Genomic DNA, 20,123 nt, shown 5'->3' on the forward strand with positions numbered 1-20,123 from the left:
CAATTCCCAGAACTCCATAGCATTAAGCCATGGCAGTTAACGTGGTGTTAAACTGGATTATTTCTGCAGTGTGGATGCAGCTTTAATTATTATCTAAATTTTCTCCAAGGTGTAAAAACTGAATGCAGTCCACAGCCAGACATAGCTCTTAGCATCATCTTGTTCACGGGATGCTGTGATCAGCTCATGCTCTTTGGACTAACTCTCTGAGGGTAACATCTGTTTGATGGGTGAGAAGGAGAGGAAAAAGATATGCAGTGTTGCATACTCCATGGACTGTTATCTCCATCCTTCAGTTCATATTTTTTGTGAACCAGTGAATCTTAGGAAAAATGTTTCTTGTCTCCTTCATCTCAGAGCTCTGGCCAGGTAGCTTTTCTATTTTCGGAAGACAAGTGATTCATTGTTCCTTTATTATTTGTTTTGAACATTTTTATACTACCTTTTGAAGCAAAGCCTTCCCCACCAGTATCTCACAGAATAAAACTTGAAAATAATAAAAAAGAAACACAGCTAACTAGAACAACTTTATAATAATCTCAAGAATATAATTGCAGAACAGTACCAAAGATTTTCTTTTTAAAAATTAGTTAAAAACAGTCTAGAATAGCCAGTTTTTTATGGTTCATAGCAGGGAGGGAACAAGTGCACATGTTAGTGTAGAGCATACTTCAATGAAGACAGAGCCATGACTGAGAAGGCCCTTTTTCTCATGCCCACCAACTAAATTTTAATAAAATAATAATCAAAGACTTTGATTTCTGTATTCTATTCTAATGATCACCAGATTACACTGGTGAGGAGCTTTGCAGCAGAAGGCCACAATGCTAGAATATTAAAAAAAAAAAAACAACCTGATTTGTTCCTGAGAAGCGAGAAGCTGGGCAAGCTTGGATTGGACCTGCCAAAAACAGTTTATGAAATGTTGTGAAAGGCATCCTATGAGGGTAAAAATATACCCTAGAGCAAAACATTCTGGAATCTGAGAATGTTTTGAAGGATGAGCAGTCAGGCTTTAGGGCCGGTAAATCAACAATAGACCATGTGATGGTATTACAACATCTAGTAGAGAAGTATTCTCACACAGGCCAATCTCTTTATGCAGGATTCATTGATTTTAAGTCTGATTTTGATACTGTTTCTAGATCTAGACTGTGGGAAAAACTCAAGAATACATCCATAGATAAACGCCTTCTCTTGTTACTTGTTAAAATCCACAAGAACACTAGTTTAATGGTGAGATGTAGCCCCCAAGGACATGTCACGAAGGAGATACAAGTCAGGAAGGGAGTCAGACAGGGATGTGTTTTGGCTCCAATCCTATTCAACTACTATATAAACTCATTAATCACTTTTTGAGCAACTCTTCCTTCCTTCCACCCACCCACCCAAATTAGCCAATAGACATATTAATTTACTATTATATGCTGACAATGCAATTATCTTATCATTGACCCCTATAAGCCTTAAGAGAGCTTTAAAATCTCTTGCTCACTTCTGCGCTGAAGAAAAATTAATAGTAAATTACTCTAAGACTAAGATTCTTATCTTTTCAAAATGCCCTAAACTGAGAAAATGGATGCTGGAAGGCCAGTCTATTGAACAGGTTAAAACATTTAAATATTTGGGGACTGTATTCCAAGCTTCAGAAAGTAGAAATGCTCACTTAGATTATGTTATTCACAATGCCCAAGGAACAGCTAATACTATTCAAAACTATTTTTTCAACAAGGAAGCTCAGTTTATTCCCCCCGCAATAAAACTTTTTACAGCCAAAGCACTATCACAATTGTTATACGGAGCCCAACTAGGACCCTATAGTGGCATAACTGCCCTTGAATGAGTACAAACAAAGTTTCTGAGGAATATATTTCAGGTTGCTTGCTGTGTACCAAATGCTGTACTGCGAAGGGAAGCAGGGATTAGTAAAATAGAGTCTTGTCTGTGGATTAACATCTTCACATATTGGTTTAAGATAAATAAAAATCTTGGAGGATTATCTCAGCTAATTTTGGTAGACAACCATAAATCCTCTGGGAAACAGCTGTACAGTAGACCCTTGTTATACGCTGGGATTTGGTTCCAAGATCCCCCATGTAAAACAAAATCTGTGTATGCTCAAATCCCATTAACTATAATGACATAGCAAAATGGTATCCCTTATAAAAAATGGAAAATCAAGGTTGGATATTTGAAATTTATACTTTTTTTGAACATTGTCAAACCGTGGATGCTTGAATCTGTGTATAAGAAGGGCAGACTGTACTTAAGTATCTGAATCTTCTTGGAATCTCTAAGGATACCATCTTAAAGTTAGAAATTGATCAAGCAAAACTGGTTATAAAAGAAAGGATCCTAGACATTGAAGGCCAGATGGAAATTGCTGCCTTTCCTAGACACCAAATCTCAGTTTCATCCCCTACTCCTTATCTATATCATGTTACAGTACCCAAATTTAGGAGAGTTCTATCTTTAGCTCGATTTAATGCTCTCCCAACAGCAGTGCTAGAAGGCAGATATAAAAAAACACCTTATGAAACTCAGCTTTGCCCTTGCGATGATGGTGTTATTGAAACTACAGTGCATGTTCTATTGTACTGTCAATTCTACAAGGACAGTCGCTACCAGCTGATTACTCCTCTTCTAAACAAACACCCTGGATATACTGATACTTTCTATTTATGTTATCTTCTAGACAATCAGAAACCAAGTGAAGTTCACAATGTAGCAAAATTTTGTTACATCGTGCGTAAAATACGTGCCCAATTGATTTGTGAAAACTGATATTTGTATAACATGACCTTGAATTTGTATCTGAAATTGTTTTTAACAATTATTAAAAATTGTTATTTTGCAATTATTATTTTATCAAGTTGTTTTGTATACTGGTCAACGACCAAATAAATCTTACTACTACTACCCCAGAGCAGTGATTCTCAAACTCTTGTCATCCATATGTTTTGGACTTCCACCTCCAGAATTTCCGACTGTAGATTAAGCAACACCTAGGGAACCAAAAATTGGGAACCACTGCCCTAGAGGCTTGTCTGCTAAAGAGATAGATAGGGGCAGGATGATTCATAGGGCAGTTAACAAGGGAGTCAGGGGTAGCTAGGAGGAGGGGAGGGGAGATCTGTATTTGGTTTAAAGAAGCTGAAAATATGGAGAGCTCGTGGAGAGGTGTAATTCTGTTTGAAATGGTGGTGTTACTGTGTACTGTGTGTGGAACCAGCCTAAGGCTAGATGCTTGTTTTATTTGTTATATAATGAATCTTTACTATTTTTATTTCTTTTTTGGAATACTTTAATTTAGGGACAATGGGTCACACTTTACCATACTGAACTCAGCGATCCACATAACTACTTGTGCAACATAGTGGTCACCTTGAGGTCTGAGTACCAGATCCAGGGAGGGATTCTGAGGGTATAGGGCAAGGTGAGTGGCAGGAACCCAAAGATTGGAACTCTGGGGCTAACCTGCAGAGGGGGGGATCCATCACATCTCCTTTCTTCTTTCTTTTAAAATTTTAAGACACCAAGAAGCTAAATAATTCTTTTCCTGAAACATGTTGCTTTTATGGGAGTTGCCTAATCCCCCCCCCCCCCCCCCCCGAAATTGGAATTCTGGTGACTGAACTGGAGGGGGAAAAAACCCTAGGATTGTTTCCTAAATAACAAGGCATCTATTAATTTTCCATTATTCTTAGTCTCATAAATGAAAGCTCCAAATCCACAAAGCCCTCCTTAATGCTGAAAAGATGTATACTGATGATTTCTCCAGTGAGCTGAACTATACTTCTCTTTTAATTGCCTGTCTTTATTTTGGCAGTTGCCTCAGTATATTCTGAAGCAGTCCTTTTCTCCTCTTTCTTTAACTGGCTGTACTGTTGCCTTGCAAAGTCTCTGATGGAGAGCTTGGTTGGATGCTTCAGTCCACTTCATTGCTGACACTTTATTTTAAACAGTTTCCCTCATGAAAATATGAAACACGTCACAAGGGAACATAAAGGTTCCATTGTAGAAATACTGAGCCAAAGAAAAAAAAATAATAGAAAGACTTGCTAATATTATCCCTACCTAGAGAAGTGTTCATTTGCTTTTATTTGACATTCATAAAAAGAAATATAAATGTGTTTTGTGGAGCCTTTCGGCTGACTCTTCCTTACAGTTTTATAAAATAACTTGCTCATCATCATCATCATCATGGGGCATTTTTGACAATGCTGTCTGATCCATATAAAGAAAACGTAGATCTGCCCCCTGTACATTAACCCCTCCCTCCTGGATGCCCCGAATGGGATCAGGAGCAAGTTTGCATTGGTGGCACCCTGATAAAACCTGGTGTTTTGGAAAAGAAACAGGGAAAAACTCGATCTTGGAAAACTGGATTAAGGGAAAAATTGGCGCAAGTGTGAATGAGCCCCTTTTAAACTGATTAGCAAACCGGTTTATAACGTAGTGTGAATGGCCCCTTGGAAAAGACCTGATGGAGTGACTGCTTCTTTTCCTCCCCCTCCCTTTTTTTTTGGTATATGGTCAACCTTAAAATACAGTGCAGTCTGCAGAGAGAAATGCCCTTTGTTTTTGTATTTGCAGTATCACTTAACTTGATGAGGCAATGTGGCTGAGTTGGAGAAAAGCCGAGGTTAACAAAACTGTCAGTTAAAAATGTCTCTGTCCCACTTGAAACCCATATCCTACTTAATAGAAACATTTTACAGCTTCCAGATATGATTTTGAATTCCTGTCCCTGTCCTACTTGAGAGAGGTTTATTCAAGTGTATCTGGAAGCAGCACTTAAGGTTAAAAAAAAATGCTGTTGGGAACAAGCAAGAGGTTTGATTGCATATTTGTGTAGTGAATAATGCAGCTTTTCAGAAGTACTTGATGGTTTCCAACGTAGCGTCATGGCTTGCTAATTTATATATCAACACAGGGGTTGTTCTTGCATCCTAGAGATCCTTTAGTATCTTAGCCAAACAATATTCCTTAATTTGTTTTGGAACAGAAGGATGCAGAGGTGTAACCAGTGAGGGAAAGGAGCTGTGCACTGAGCTGAGCAACTGATATCCCCTGTGCTGAAGAAGTAGCATATCAATAGTGTCCTCTATTTCTGTTATTTGCCATCAAGTAGGCTTCAACTTATGGAGACTATGAATGAGAGACCTCCAAGTGACCCTGTTACTAACAGTCCTGGTGGAGTCTTACAAGCTAAAGGCTGTGGCTTCCTTCACTGAGTCAATACATCAGTAATATGGTCTTCCTTTTTTCCTACTGCCCTGCAACTTTACCTAGCATTGTAATCTTTTCCATTGAGTCAAGTTGTCTCACGGTGTGTCCAAAGTATAATAGACTTATTTTAGTCATTTTGGCCCGTTACAAATGAGCAGGAAAGTACGTGCGGAGCGCGTACTAGGGTTAGAAAGGGGCGGTGCTTCCGCACCCCCCTAATCCTAGTGCACACTCTGCGTGCACAAAATGGCAGTTGCTGTTCCACACGGCCGCTGCCATGAGGAAGTCACGACTGCGCCGCCTCTATACGGGGCGGCGCGGACATGACGTCCTCGCTCTGCGCCAGGGCGCTTAGTGCGCCCTTAGTGCAGAGCAGGAAGGAGCTCCGTTTCGGAGCTCCTTCCTGGTTTGGTCCGCTGGGCGCAGCCTTCACACAGCTGCGCCCAGTGGACCAAAGGAGAAAGGAGCCAAGCGGCCCCTTTCTCCTCTTCCCCACCACCGCAGGGTGTCCTTGGGGCTTGAAGCCCCAGGGACACCCCTTTTCAGACTGCAGGGAAACAGCCTTTTGCCGCTTCCCCGCAGCCTGGAAAGCGGCGGATCGGGGCCTCAGCAGCTGCCGGTCTAGCCACTGAAGCCCCGATACACCAGGGAAAGGGGCGGGTGCAGCCCACCCCAAACAGGCGGTGAGTAACCCGCCTTTGTTTTCTAGTGAAAGTCCAAGCATTATTTACTTTTAGGCCCATTTATTTTTTATTTTGGCTGATAGAGCTCCCCTCCAGCACCTTATTATTATTATTATTAACCTTTATTTATGAAGCGCTGTAAATTTACACAGCGCATTTCAAAGAAGCTGATTCTTGTTTCCTGTCCAGCTTTCACAATCATAGGTGGGATACAGACCACCCCTTTGAGGTGGCCTGCACCCACCCCTTTCCCTGCCGGACACGACTGGACACCCGCAGGGCAGCCCCAGAGGCCCCAATCTGCTGCTTCTCCAGGCCTCGGGGAAGTGGCAAAACAGCGCTTCCCCGCGGCCTGGAAAGTTGTGTCCTTGGGGCATCATGCCCTAAGGACACCCTGACAGCTGGAAGGAAAGAGAGAAAGGGGCCGCTTGGCCCCTTTCTCTTCCGTATTGCTGGCACGGCCATATAAAGGCTGCGCCAGAGATATGCACAGCAAAAAGGAGCTCCGTTTCAGAGCTCCTTCTGGCGCCGCTGAAAGGGCACCACAAGCACCCTGCAGCGGCACGAGCACGTCACACCCACACCACACTGTTTGGTTGTGGCACGGCTGTGATGTCATAATGGCAGCACCCGTATACAGGGCGCTGCCATTATCACACCGCTGTGACGTGCTAGGGTTGCGGGGTGTGCGGTGGTGCCGCCCTTGGGCAACCCTAGCACATATCCAGGCCGGCGCAAAGCACCGGTCTGGACAGCGCCATATATAGAAACTGGAAATACTATGGTGTAGGTGATTCTGGCTTTGATATTCAATTATCTGTCTTTGCCCTTGAGGATCGTATCTGGTTCCTTCATAGTTGCCCTTCCATGTCTTTGTGTTCTTCTGAGTTCTTAATGATAGACACCATTTTGATTTATGAGTGAGCCAAGGTATAAAAAAACAACCCTTAACTCTTTTGATGTCTTCATCACTTATTTTAAATTTATATAGATCACTCAAACTATCCTGAAAAACACTCGGGCTCCCTCACCCAAATTAAAGAGTTCAACTAAGAGAGGGATTAATAGTATCTGAGTTGTCAAGCTTTCATTTCCTTTTTGTTTGTCAATGGATTAACTTTGCATGTAATAGCTTGTCCTGACTGGTTGCTTAAGCTTTCTGTGGCTGTATCTGCACTGCAGAAATAGTTCAGTTTGATATGACTCCATTCTGTTGAATCTTGGGACTTCTCTAACAGAGAAGAAACTTAGAGAGCTGTCTAACAGCTCTTGCTGTAAGGAAGTTCCTTCTAATGTTGAGGGGGAATCTCTTTTCCTGTAGCTTGCATCCATTGTTCCGGGTCCTATTCGCTGGAGCAGCAGAAAACAAGCTTGTTCCAACCTCAATATGACATCCCTTCAAATATTTAAACAGGACTATCATATCACTTCTTAACCTTCTCTTCTCCAGACTACACACCTTCAGAGTATGGTGGAGTATGGTGGAGTATGGTGGAGTCTCCTTCTTTGGAGGTCTTTAAACAGAGGTTGGATGGTCATCTGTCGGGGATGCTTTGATTGTGATATCCTGCATGGCAGGGGATGGACTGGGTGGCCCATGTGGTCTCTTCCAACTCTATGATTCTATGATTCCTAAGGTTTGGCATACTGAACCAGACAGACCACTGGTCTGATTTAATATAAGCTGATCTCTTGCAGTCCTCTAACATTCCATCAATTTCTAGTGTTCATTGATTGCTATTTTACTTTCTAATTGCAGGAAGTGGTTCAATTCCTGAATTCTTTCGTATTATGAACCGACAGTTTACAGAGGAGGAGTGGAGAGTAATCACATCCATGAACAATGAATGGCTTCAGTTGGACATGTTTCATAGGCACTGGGTAATAGTTTGTTCTTACTGAAAAATGTTTCTTGTTATTTATAATTTAATTAGAACAGTTTGAGTTCAAAAAGTTCAATTTTGGCATATTGAATTACATTTACCATTTTTTAAACTATTGGCTTTGGAAATCTTATCAAGTTTATTTATTTATCATTGTTAGCAACCTTTGCTGTCAAGGTAGCTTTGACTTATGGTGACTCAATGTATAAGAGACCTCCAAGGCCCTTGTCTACAACAGATCTTTCAACCCAGGGCCATGGCTTCCTTTATTAACCCAGTCCATCCATAATGTCTTCCACTTCCCCATCATTATTGTCTTTTTCAATGAGTCATGTTGTAGCATGACACATCCATAGTATTTGACTCTTAGGGGGAGCTCATGTTTAATTTGCTGTAGGACCATTTATTGGTCATTTTGGAAGTGTATGGTATTTATATTCTTCTTCCAGCCTGTCCGTCAGATTATTTTATTTTCTTCCTGTCTGCTTTCTTCACTCTCTGGCCTTCATAAATATATCTAGAAATCAGGAATAATGTGAGTGGGTGTTGTAGGCTGTATTTCAGAACCTGTGAGTATTCCGTGCTGAAGAAAATTCTACAAAATTCATGAGGCCATAACTCAACAGGCAATTTGAAGGCACGTCAGCACACACAGACATACTAACACAGATGATTCTGGCTTTGATATTTAATGATACATCTTAAATTTTAGGAACATATCTTGTTGATGATTCTGACTTTGTTATTCAGTTACAGTAGGCCCTCTCCTTATGTGGGGGATCCATTCCGGAACCCCCCGTGTAAGGGAAAATCCACGTACAGTATTCTCATGCCCCATAGGAAACAATGGGATGCGTGCATGCAGGGGTGGTGTGTGTGGGCGCGTGCACATGCACCATTGTTTATATTGTCGCTTGGCTTCCACGTAAGCAGGGAGCCACGTATAGTGTGCTCGCATATGGCACAGGCGCACTGTACCTATCTTTATCTGTTAGGATCTTATCTCGTTGCTTCATAGCTGCCCTTCCAAGTCTTAGTTTTCTTCTGATTTCTTGGCTATAGTCTCCATTTTGACTAATGATTGAGCCAAGGTATAGAAAATCTTTAACTATTTTTTCTACTTTTAAGTTATGTAAATTTTTTCTGGTCATTAATTTTGTTTTCTTAATATTAAACTGTAACCCTGCTTTTGAACTCTCCTCAACTTCCATAACTCTGCAGCATATTGCTCCTGTTTTCTTTTTATATTATTCTGATCATTTATTTATTTATTTATTTAGGTATTTATATCCCGCCCTTCAGCCCTAATGGCTCTCAGGGCGGCTTACAATATAAAAGATACGAAGAAAAAGGAGAAGGGACTGGTGGAGGGAAAGGGGATGAGGTCCAGTGGTTCTTCTCTCCCTCTGAGGCCTGGACCAAGGCAGATGGATTGGAGGGAGGGCTCTTCCTTCTTCCAGGCTAGTCCTGATGGAGCTGGACCTGCCTGGTGAACTCCATCTCAGGCCAGTGGATGGCTGTTATGGAGGGCGGAGTCTCCTGCCTCTCAGGCCGGTGGATGGCTGTTATGGAGGGCGGAGTCTTGATTGATCATGTAATGTTAATGTGTTTAAAGTCTTCTTTGATTTCTTGGATCTTGTGGAAGAAGTCCACAATATCTTCTTGTTTTTTTTGCATTGATCAATATAATTGTTCCCTTCATCCTAGCAATATGTATTGCAATATTTTGGATTGCATGGATTGCAAAGGGTTTTTGAGCAAAAGGCATTCTGGAGTGGTTTCTATTGCATTCTTCTGCACAATACTAACAAAAGTAAACAGAAGTGGTACTGCTGTTGTCTCTGAGAGATTCTGTGCCAATGCTATCCCCCCCTTTTAAAAAAATTAATGTTACCCTTTATTACTGTGACCCTCACCATTTGGAATATTCACTTCTCTTCTACTGCTGCAGCTGTTACTGCCAGAAGATAATGAATGGTTGCATCTTATCCAAGAGAGGTCATAGTGATATTTATGCCCCACAGATGCCAAAGCAGCATACATGGCTCTTCCCTTCCCTGCTTTTATTTTCAACAGCCCAATAAGATAGGTTAAACTGAAGGAGTCTGCCTGGGCCAAAGTCATCCACTGACTTTTATGACTGAATAGAGACTGGAACCAGCATCTTCCAAATCTAACACTGTAATCACTCTAAAGTCCCAGTCCAGTACTGGCAGTAGGCCTCTTCTGTTTTACCTTGCACAGCCATTTCAAAACACACATAAGCAAGTCTGAGTTTCTCTTAAGGAGAGTGAGATAGAAGTATGATAGATAATAATTAATTATATATCACTCTGACTGACAGCGCACAAATTTCTTTAGCAAATGCTTATTAACTCAGTGAAGACTTTTGTGATTTGGAAATGTACAAGAGGCCTTCAGACAGATTTCCTCTGTCTTTCTGTTTATGCATGATATGATGTGGAAATTCATTATACATGCGGATGGGAGATGGGGAGTGCTATTCTGATTTGATAAACCAGTATACCCACAGATGCTATTCTGGTTTGATAATCAAAACAATATACACACAGAAGAATTTTTAAATTTCTGTGTGTAGAGAAGCAGCATCTCTCTGGTGATTTCTTTTAGAGGACTACATTATGTACAGAGGTTGTGATTTTGCTTAATGGAACTTGGAAAAAAAATACCATACATAGAGAAACTATCTATGCTCAATTTTGTACTTCTAGGCATTAAAAGAGAGCTTTATCAAAGCCATTGGAGTTGGAATAGGTTTCAACCTTCAAAGGATTGAATTTAATGTATCCCCAGTGCAGTTGGAAGTGGGAAAAACATATACTGAGACAATTATGCTCTTGGATGGTGAAGAGGAAAAGGAATGGACTTTTGAGGTAAGGTTTCAGACAAAAAACTACATTTATACACACTGTATAAGTACATTTATACACAGAGAGAGATACAGAGACAGAGGTTGAGTCTCCCTTATCCAAAATGCTTGGGACGAGAGGTGTTTTGGATTTTGCATTTTATAATATTTACATTAGATATCTTGGAGATGAGACTCAAGCCTAAACATGGAGTACATGTATGTTTCACTTTTGCTTGTTGTAAACCTTATGCACATAGCCTGAAGATAATTTTATATGTAATAATAATATTGTGCATGAAACAAAGTCTGTGTACACTGAAAGCAAAAGTGCCACTATCTCAGCAAACCATGTGAACACTTTTGGATTTTGGAGTATTTTGGACATCGGAATTCTGCATCAGGGATACTCAACCTCTATCTGTGTATATATGTAGGCATAAAGTGCATTTACAATGGTTTTAAATTTGGTAGGGAATTTGGTGATCTTCAGATTTTTTGGACTACAGTTCCCATAATCTCTGCCCATTGCCCATGTTGGCTGGTGCTTCTGGGAATTGTAGTCCAAAACATTTGCAGGGCACTAGGTGACTTACTGCTGGTATAAAAGGACTTCATGTACTCGCCATATATGCATTATCGGCACCACCTTATCAACTAAAATCTCTTCCTCTGTACATTTTTGCTATATCTTAAGCAGCACATAAATTAAAAACATTCCTTTCTATAATCTGCCTGAAGTAATGGATTAGGGCCTGAATTTAGATCTTAACCCATGACTTTTTGGAATTATCACATAATTATTTTTTGAATACTGACCTGCCCTAAAGAAATGTAGCAATGTTTCCAGTGCCAGTTTTATCCAATGCAAATGCTTCCACAGCCCCTACAAAATGCATTAAATTGGAATGTCCATAAAGCTTTTAATAACTGTGGTCCATGTGACCTCATGCCAACATCAGCAGTAAACGAACATTAGGCTTCTGCTGCATTAGCTCTTTGAAGTAGGAAATTACATTAATGGAAGTCACTGAGATATAACCTCTTAACTTTCAGTTTATGCTTGATAATGTGTAAGAGTCAGGGAAGTGGGGGAAACCAGACACGGTTAAAGAGGAAATGGGTGCTCAGTTGTATTCAAAGTAATAGGCCAGGTGTGTGTTTGGTGGTGGGAGGCATGCTAATTTCTAATCTTCCATAATGAGAAGTAAGCACTTAATTGAAACACAGTTTTTGCAGACCTTGGCAGAGTTAGCTGTGCTGAAGTACAACTGGCCTGTAGTTCAAAAAAGTAACTTCTCTAGGCTGTGGGCTTCCCTAGGAACATGTTTCCCCTACATACTGTAAATTTTAATTCAGATCAAAGCTGTATCTTCTTACATATTGGAAGTTTATGTTATTATGAGTATGAAGTCACATAAGCATCTCTGAGTGCACATTTGAGGCAATCTACCAATGGAAACCGAATAGAAAAAGCTGAGTCACCTCACATACACAGTGCATGGAATGCCATTATTCCTTCATTCCCAGTAACAAATTTTGTGCAAAATTTGGTTTGGTCTTCTTTATATTTCCTTTATTTCTCTTTCATGCCCACCCTCCAGTAACTTGCCAAAAACACAAGCAAAGGCGTATTTGGCACTTCATTAGTGTAGACCTACAAGTGGATTACACCTTGATTGTCTGCTTCTGTTTATTTATAAATAGTGAGAGGATGAGAGAGAAGCCAAGAGCAAGAAGTGAGTAACAGGAATAAAAGATAACTCAGTGCCCATGAAAGTGGCACCTTCACAGTACAGAATAGGGATGAGCAATGTGGGAGACTAGAGAGGTACATAGAGAGGAGACCGTGGAGGGGTGCATTCTCACTGCAGTTGTCACTTCCAAAAGTTGAAATAATGATAATGTCCCCCAAATGCCCCACAATGCCCTCCAAGGGTGTAGGAGACATTTTTACCATGTCCCCACCATCCTTTTTTAAAATCAAGAAGTGATAGGAAAGGGCTATCCTCACTGCAGAAATAATGTAGTTTGACACCACTTTAACTACCATGACTTAGTGCTATGGAATTCTGAGAACTGTAGTTTCATAAGACATTTAGCCTTCTCTGTCAGAGAGCTCTGATACCACAACAGACTACAATCCCCAGAATTCCATAGCATTGAGACATGGCAGTTAAAGCAGTGTCAAACTAGATTATTTCTGCCATACAGATGCATCCTAAATCTGAGAGTATGTGGCCTGCCCAAGGTCATCCTGGCAGAGCTGGGATCCAAACCCTGGTGTCTAGAGTTGTAGTCCAACACTCAAACCACCACACCAGATTTTAACTTGTTATTTTTATTCTCTGTCTTCAAGACAACTCTGCTTTATGATGGCTTTATCTGGGGCTTTTCTTGGCAGGATTTAGTCAAAAAAGGGTTGCATTGCCTTCCTCTTAGGCTGCTGTGAGAATGTGACTTGCCAAGATCACTCAGGGAGGTTTTCATGAATGAGCAGGGATTTGAATCCTGGTATCCTATTCCAGTACTCAGACCACTCTGCCGTGCTGGCTTGCAAATTTTGGCAGCAGGCTGCAATTATTATTATTATTATTATTATTATTATTATTATGCCTTTAAAGCAAGCTTTTTCTGCTTGTTTCAACGTATGCTGTCTCATTTGCTGACAAATTTCAGAAACATGATTTCAGCAGCAGGGGTCTGGGAGCTACATAAACATCTCAAAGTCTACATATGTGGCCAGGGGCCATATGTTGCCCACCCTGATTTACAGATACAGATGAACAGGGAGGAAAAGAAATAAAAGCTGGGAATAAGACAAGTTGGGGAATGGGTGCTACTGGATGTCAAGTAAGAAGATTGTATAGTGATAAGGAGCTGCTTGGTAAAAGATTGTTGTTGTGTGTTTTCGAGTTATTTCTGATATAGCAATCCTAAAGTGAACCTATCATTGGGTACAAGATTTAGTTAGAGATTTGGGTAGAAATTCAAACCCTGGTCTCCAGATTCCTAGTCCAACACTCAAATCACTACGCCACACAGTCTCTTGGGAAAACGAATGCAGGTGTTAAATATTCAAAGACATAGCTGTATTAGTCTGTCTATGAAAGCATCTGCTACAAACTTTTCTCAGTTGGAAAGGTTCTGTAAGATCATCTGAGGATGAAGTTAAACCAGTAATAGTTAGAAAAACTGAAACAATAACTACACAAATCCCCTTGGTACTTTTTGGAGTTTCGGGGTGGGATTGCAAAATATGAGGGATTGTATTTCAGTTTATCAGTTTGTCTCCTCGTCAAAGTTTCTGAAGCACAGAGCAACAATAGAAACATCAGGAAATGTTGTGATCCTTTATGTTCCTGCTTCTACCATCCTATGTTTGATTACAATTTCAAGGATTACTGATACACTATGATATTTCACAGCAAAATCAAATTAATAAAGACCTCCATGGTTCCCATATTATTTTATTTGCTAACCAGGAAACCCGATTAGATGATTATCACCATGTTGCAGTTGCTCTAGGAAAACGAAGAGGGTTTGACAAGAAACATGTTGAGGTAAGATTAATGATTCTGAGAAATGTTATAACCTTTCACAATCTTTGTACTCTGTAAATATTGCAAATTTTCAAGCAGACGTGTTAAAGTGTGTGTGTGTGTGTGTGTGTGTGTGCACATGCATACATATATTTATATATATGCCTTCCATCCCAAAATACTGCACTGGCTCAGATGTCCTTAGTCAGTGATCATGCTTCTAGAGCAGGGGTTGGGCATCTCTGGAGGTTCTGTTGCCATTGTATCATCCCAGACCATAACAGATCCTTACAGAAAACTGGAAAGTGCTAAAACAAAGTGAGGTGATTCCTCTGGCTTGTTTTAGAGGAGAACCACAACTCCTAAAGTTTCTGCAATTTTTTTTAAATGGCAGGGAATAACTAGGGCCCACAAAACAGACATTTGCAAATGAAATGGTTTACAAGTACAGTGGTGCCTCGGGTTACGAAATTAATTCGTTCCGCCGCCGCTTTCGTAACCCGAAAAGCATTCGCAAGCCGAAATGCCATAGGCGCTAATGGGGAAAAGCCGCGATTTCGTGCAAAAAAGCGCCGAAAAGCACCAAAAAATTTTTCGTAACCCGAAATAACCTTCGTAACCCGGAACAATTATTTTCAATGGATTTTTTTCGTAACCCGGAAATTTCGTAACGTGGGTATTTCGTATCCCGGGGTACCACTGTATTCAATGTGCAAATCAATTCATTTCCATCCCTGTTTCAGGAGCAGCACCAATCACTTGCAATCCACTATTAATTTATTTGATTCCAAACTTTGTTCATACCACTGTGCCTATGCAGTTTGCTTTAGCTTTCAGGTTTTCTTACAAGATCCAGTCTGCACCAGCCCACATGGATTAAATCCCTTCATGAAGAAAGAATCATAAACTGACTATATTAGATTTAGCAGCAAACAGGGGACATGTCTCTTTAGTGTTCAATGGATGAATAATTTATAAACAAAAAGCCCAACTCTTTATTATTGTTAAATATATCTGTTCTTTCATGATTCACAAACCCATAGGGGATTCTCCAGAGAGAGGAGTCCAACAGACTCAAGGGATATAGTTCAGTCTATACCAATCTTTTGTGCTTTCTCACATTGATCCCATTCTATCTAAATATCCTTTTATTTGTTCTTAAATATGAAAGGCTGTAACAATAATTTGTCAAAAAATAACCAGGAATGTTTAAAGGCAATGAAGAATTGTTTGTTTTTTTAAAAAAAAATCAATAAATCCTTCATTCATTTAACACCTTGAGACATTCTACTGGTTTTATTGAATGCTCCCCAGCCCCCCCCCCCAATCATATTAGAGTTACTAGGTAAAATAAGGGATAGGCCTTTTCTCCCTCTAATGGTTGTATAGACAAGGGATTTTCAGCAGTTGTTGCTTGCCATGCAGACAATAAGACAATATGGATTCCTCTTTGCTCTGTGATGGAATCGGCATAGATATGTATCAGTGTGAATATGCAACCTGTAAGGGAGGAAAATGTTCATAGTGAATTACACATGCACTGGACCTTCTATGTGTGCTATTTGCAAATCGTTCATAGAAAATCTTCCTTTTCCTCCTAGGCAGAGTAGGAAAGATCATCAAAATAAGAATGGCCCAAAACAGGGCTGAAAACTTCTCTTCCCTTTGTTGCTTTTCAGAACCATGTTGACTTCAGCAAATGTGAAGGTACTTATTGGACCTGGAAATGCTTGTCTTTCCCTGCCTTAGATCTACCCACCATAAAATGATTGCTTCTTTTTAAATGTGACAGACATAAAGAAATAATCCCAGCCTTGTTCTTCAGAGGTAAAGTCACTGGCCAGCTTGCTAAATTCTAATCTCACTGCTTTTTTTTAAATAGGTGCTTACTACAGATGTGATTCAGCCTTCATTTACAGAACTGACTTTTGAAGATTTAGTAGCCTCTGCTGTTCCTCTTGCACCTGAAGACCCCACCTGCTGGGATAACTTTTGTTCTAGGCAGGAGTCACCAGCAGGACAGAGTTCTAATCCAAGATAAGAGAAGATAAAAGAAGCTTTGTTTACAAGAAAAGAAGCTGAAAGCACTCAAAGGCCTCCCACTGTTGCTCTTCCAACAGCCAATTTATGTAGAAAGGGAGGGGAGAAATGCTTGGGAGGGAAAAAATGTTAAAATTACCTTTCATGTTCAGTATTTTGGCTCTTCTTTATGGGTTAATTTCCTTTTAATATAGTTTCCTCCCCAAGAGTAAATTCAGAAGAGAAACAGGCAGAATTTTTTTTGCTTTCAGGCCAAGTATGCATAATTATCAGGCTGCTGAGTTCTTTCTATAATGAAGGAGTTGGCATAACCCTACCTTCTGCCAGACATCTTCTGCAACATCTACCACAAGGAATTCACACCTATGGCGTTGTATGCAACAATCCTATTCATGCAGCGTTTCACCTGCTCCAAGCAATCATACATTTGGCAGTACCCAAGAAGCCTTCATATAGTTATGGGAGCTGCATAGGAGAATAACACATGCCCACTCCTCCATGAAAAGAAAGATCATAGTGTATAATGAATTTTATTTCTTTTGGAAATAATTTATAATTATAATTTCTGGCTTTAAATTGTTGCCCCTCCAATTTCTCTGCCACCATCACCATCTCAGCTATGAGATACAAATTAGAGAAAGAGGGGGAATAGCCCTTTTCTTATAGTACCTGGTGGTCCAAGAAATGTTCAAGAAAACAAGAGTTTTCTAGTGACACCTTATAAAGCAGAAATAAAGACAAACAGACTATTGATGGTATTAGAACAGCCAGACTTTGGTGTATGTCTGTATATATAAATTCCGGTAATTGGTTGGGAGCCACTGTCAGATGCTGGATACATAAAAACTAAATGGAGAAAAATCTAGCAGTAAAAAGTAAATGGAGATCCATAGTTTTAGGAGATGACAAGAACAGGGGCAACTAATTCAGGGAAAGGTAAGATGTGGGGTTAGTAGAACACTTAGCCATTATTGTACTCTGCACATCTGAAGGAGTTTGGATTTTTTTCCAAAATGAAATTCAGGCTTGTATGTAAAAGATACTGTTTAAATCTGTGAGATTCTATTGTTGCCTGTTTTGGAGTAGATCCTTCAGAGCGTCCAGTTTTGGCAAGGTCAAGCCAAGTTGGAGAGGTGCAGTTCAAGTGAGAAATCTTTTTCTGGCAGAAGCACTCACTTATCAGCAATGGTCTAAACTAACATCCAAGGCTGACTCCTGTTAAAATTCATTTTCTGCGATCCTAGAAAAACACTGCCAATTATTGAAGACTACAATGGACTAGCAGATTGTTCTGACACAAGAGACATTAGCTTCTTCATAATTTCAGCATTCTGGATAGACCATCAGGAGTAAAAGACTCATTCTCTTACATTCCTAGGTCCCATAAAGTCTTTTATTATCCTTGTTCAGCAGTCTTTCCCAGGATGTATGCTTCACAGTGGACATTTCACTATGACCGCCATTAATTGCTAAATCAGATGCCATAACCAAGCATAAAAGGTGCATTTTTTTAATCTCATTGTCTAGGATTTATTTCTGTAGTTTATCTTCAGAGATCTACATTGATGCCTGCTGTGCAAACTCCTCTGTGTTGTGTGCCTTCAAGTCATTTCTGACTTTGACAACCCAGTCATGGAGTTTTCTTGGCAAGATTTATTCAGAATGTGTTAACCATTAGCTTCTTGAGATTGAGAGAGTGTGATGACATGCTCAAGGTCACCTAGTGGGTTTCCATGGCTGAGCAGTAATTTGAACCCTGGTCTCGCAGAATCCAAGTCCAACACTCAAACCACAACACCAGGCTGGCTCTGTTTCCTTTACTTCTAAGAGTTTGTAAAAGCTGAGTTGAGATCAAAGAAGAATCTTCAGTTTCTTGGAAAGAGCAAATTTTGCCAGAGGTTGCAATTTGTTGCATTAGTGCCCTCCTCTAGCTGCTATCTGTATGGAGGTTTTGCTTTAGGGTTCGTTGACCATGTCCATTCACAGGAAAAGAAATGAGCTGTGTGAAAGACTATGTGCTACTTAGCATTTGGCTAGTCACAATAGATTCAGTTTCCCCCCTTTATTGTGAGGGACCATGTGTGATGTTTTATGGGTGACCATGTGAACAGCAGCCTGTTAGAATTGCAGATGATAAGGTAACTAGCCAGTATATTTGCCATAAACTGCCTTACCTTCATTCCAGGTTATGAGGGGATTTATGGCTCAGTAATCTGCATGTTTGAATTCCAAGATCAATCAACACCCCAGTTAAAAATAGCAATATGATTCCTCTCCTTGTCTTCAGTTAAATTGTTGAATTAATTTGGCGGGGGGGGGGGGAGTCATTCTTGATGGGGTGAGCAACTATTGGAAGCTGGGAGGTTGCTACAGCCCTTCAAGGGACTTTGGAAAACCACACAAAAACAATTCAAAAAAATAATTTTGCTCCCAAGTGCCCCATCCAAAACTCTATGAAAGTGTAGGGGGATTTTGCCACATTTTCACCTCCTAGGCCACTTTTGGCCCAAGAGGCTTTTTCTTTTATTTATTTATTTTAACAAGTTGACCTAAAAGTTGATTCTTGGGGGCTACTTTTGTTTGTTTTAAAGGTTTTTCCTGGACAAAAAAAGGATCCAGGGGAGTTCCAAAGTGTTTTTGTGTGTGTGTGTGTGCGCGCGTGTGCACACTCGTGTGCACATGTGTGAATTATGTCAAGCCATGGTGTTTGGGAGAAAACTATTTTTTGGCAATAAACTAAGACGTACACCTTGCCCAGTTCTTGGCTATGGGTTCAGTCATTTGACTCCGAAAAAGATACTGGGTTTAGGACTTTTCCACTTTAAGTGTAACAGTTGGATCCTGACTTAATCACTTTGTGTCAGTGCTTTTAAATCAAAGGAATGTAATAAATTCCTGGTGGGTCTTGGGATTCTAGTAAAACCCAAATGCATCCTACAAAGATGAACTATGCCCACCTACCAACAGGAGCTGGTAGGTTCAGTATTTAGACAATTCCATAATTTTTAATGTTAATCAGTCTAAACAGCTTCCCTAAATTGTCATACATCAATAGAACTGGATTTTGAATGTGTCTTGTACATTTGAGACAGCTTTTCTCAGGAGAGGTTTCTCTTAGCTAAGTTTTCCAAGTCACTGCAGTTGTCTTGCTTCTTGCAAATCTTTTAAGATGTTTAGTTTCTCATTGCACACACTGATAATTTAAACCACAATGCACTGAAGCTGTAAATCTTTTCTTTGCAGAATACAGTAGTTAAGCTGGATGATTCTGTAACTCTAAATTCAAAACTGCACACAATGATAGAATAGCTTTAGTTTAAAATTCAAAGGCCTCTTATTCAAAGTCAAGCATCTTAAATGAGGAAGTGGCCTTTTAGAACATGTTACTGTTTGTCATTGTATCTTTAATACTGTCACAGTACACAGCTTTTTAAATTTAAATGCATAAAATATTAAATGTTAGTAAAGTGGTTTAAAACGTTGGAATAAATATAAATATTTTATATTTTTAAGTCCAGTTGTTTCTTCATCCTTTTAACAGAAGAAAGAAAAGGCAAAGGTGATTAACCTGAGGAAAATGGAGCAGAGGACAGAATAGGGGAATTTCAGCACAGAATAAGTCTCCAGGACCAGATGAACTACATCCAAGGGTATTAAAAGAACTGGCAAATGTAATGTCAGAGTCATTAGCAATAATCTTTGAGAACTCCTGGAGAACAGGAGAAGTCCCAGCAGACTGGAGGAGGGCAAACATTGTCCCCATCTTCAAAAAGGGGGAAAAAGAGGATCCCTATATATATATAACTTTATTACGGCCATTTGGCCAGCACAAAAGAGGATCCCTACAATTATCATCCAGTTAGTCTGACATCAA

The 20,123-nt window shown here is 40.0% G+C and overlaps 1 protein-coding gene across 4 annotated transcripts in view; it reads left to right on the plus strand.

The window, feature by feature from the left end:
* AASDHPPT (aminoadipate-semialdehyde dehydrogenase-phosphopantetheinyl transferase) overlaps positions 1-19,761 on the plus strand; it is a 30,053-nt gene extending 10,292 nt beyond the window's left edge. For 2 of the 4 annotated variants that reach the window (XM_042457190.1, XM_042457192.1), the window contains exons 3-6: positions 7,675-7,796; positions 10,531-10,692; positions 14,153-14,230; positions 16,092-19,761. In XM_042457190.1, coding sequence (XP_042313124.1) covers positions 7,675-7,796; positions 10,531-10,692; positions 14,153-14,230; positions 16,092-16,250 — 521 coding nt within the window. In that variant the 3' untranslated portion in view covers positions 16,251-19,761. Of the gene's footprint in view, positions 1-7,674; positions 7,797-10,530; positions 10,693-14,152; positions 14,231-15,810; positions 15,917-16,091 lie in introns of all 4 variants that reach the window. The other 2 variants (XR_006102832.1, XM_042457191.1) reach the window with 2 other exon arrangements.
* Positions 19,762-20,123: the final 362 nt, after the last annotated feature.

Source organism: Sceloporus undulatus, chromosome 3 (genome assembly GCF_019175285.1).
Source record: "Sceloporus undulatus isolate JIND9_A2432 ecotype Alabama chromosome 3, SceUnd_v1.1, whole genome shotgun sequence".
Taxonomy (NCBI): domain Eukaryota; kingdom Metazoa; phylum Chordata; class Lepidosauria; order Squamata; family Phrynosomatidae; genus Sceloporus; species Sceloporus undulatus.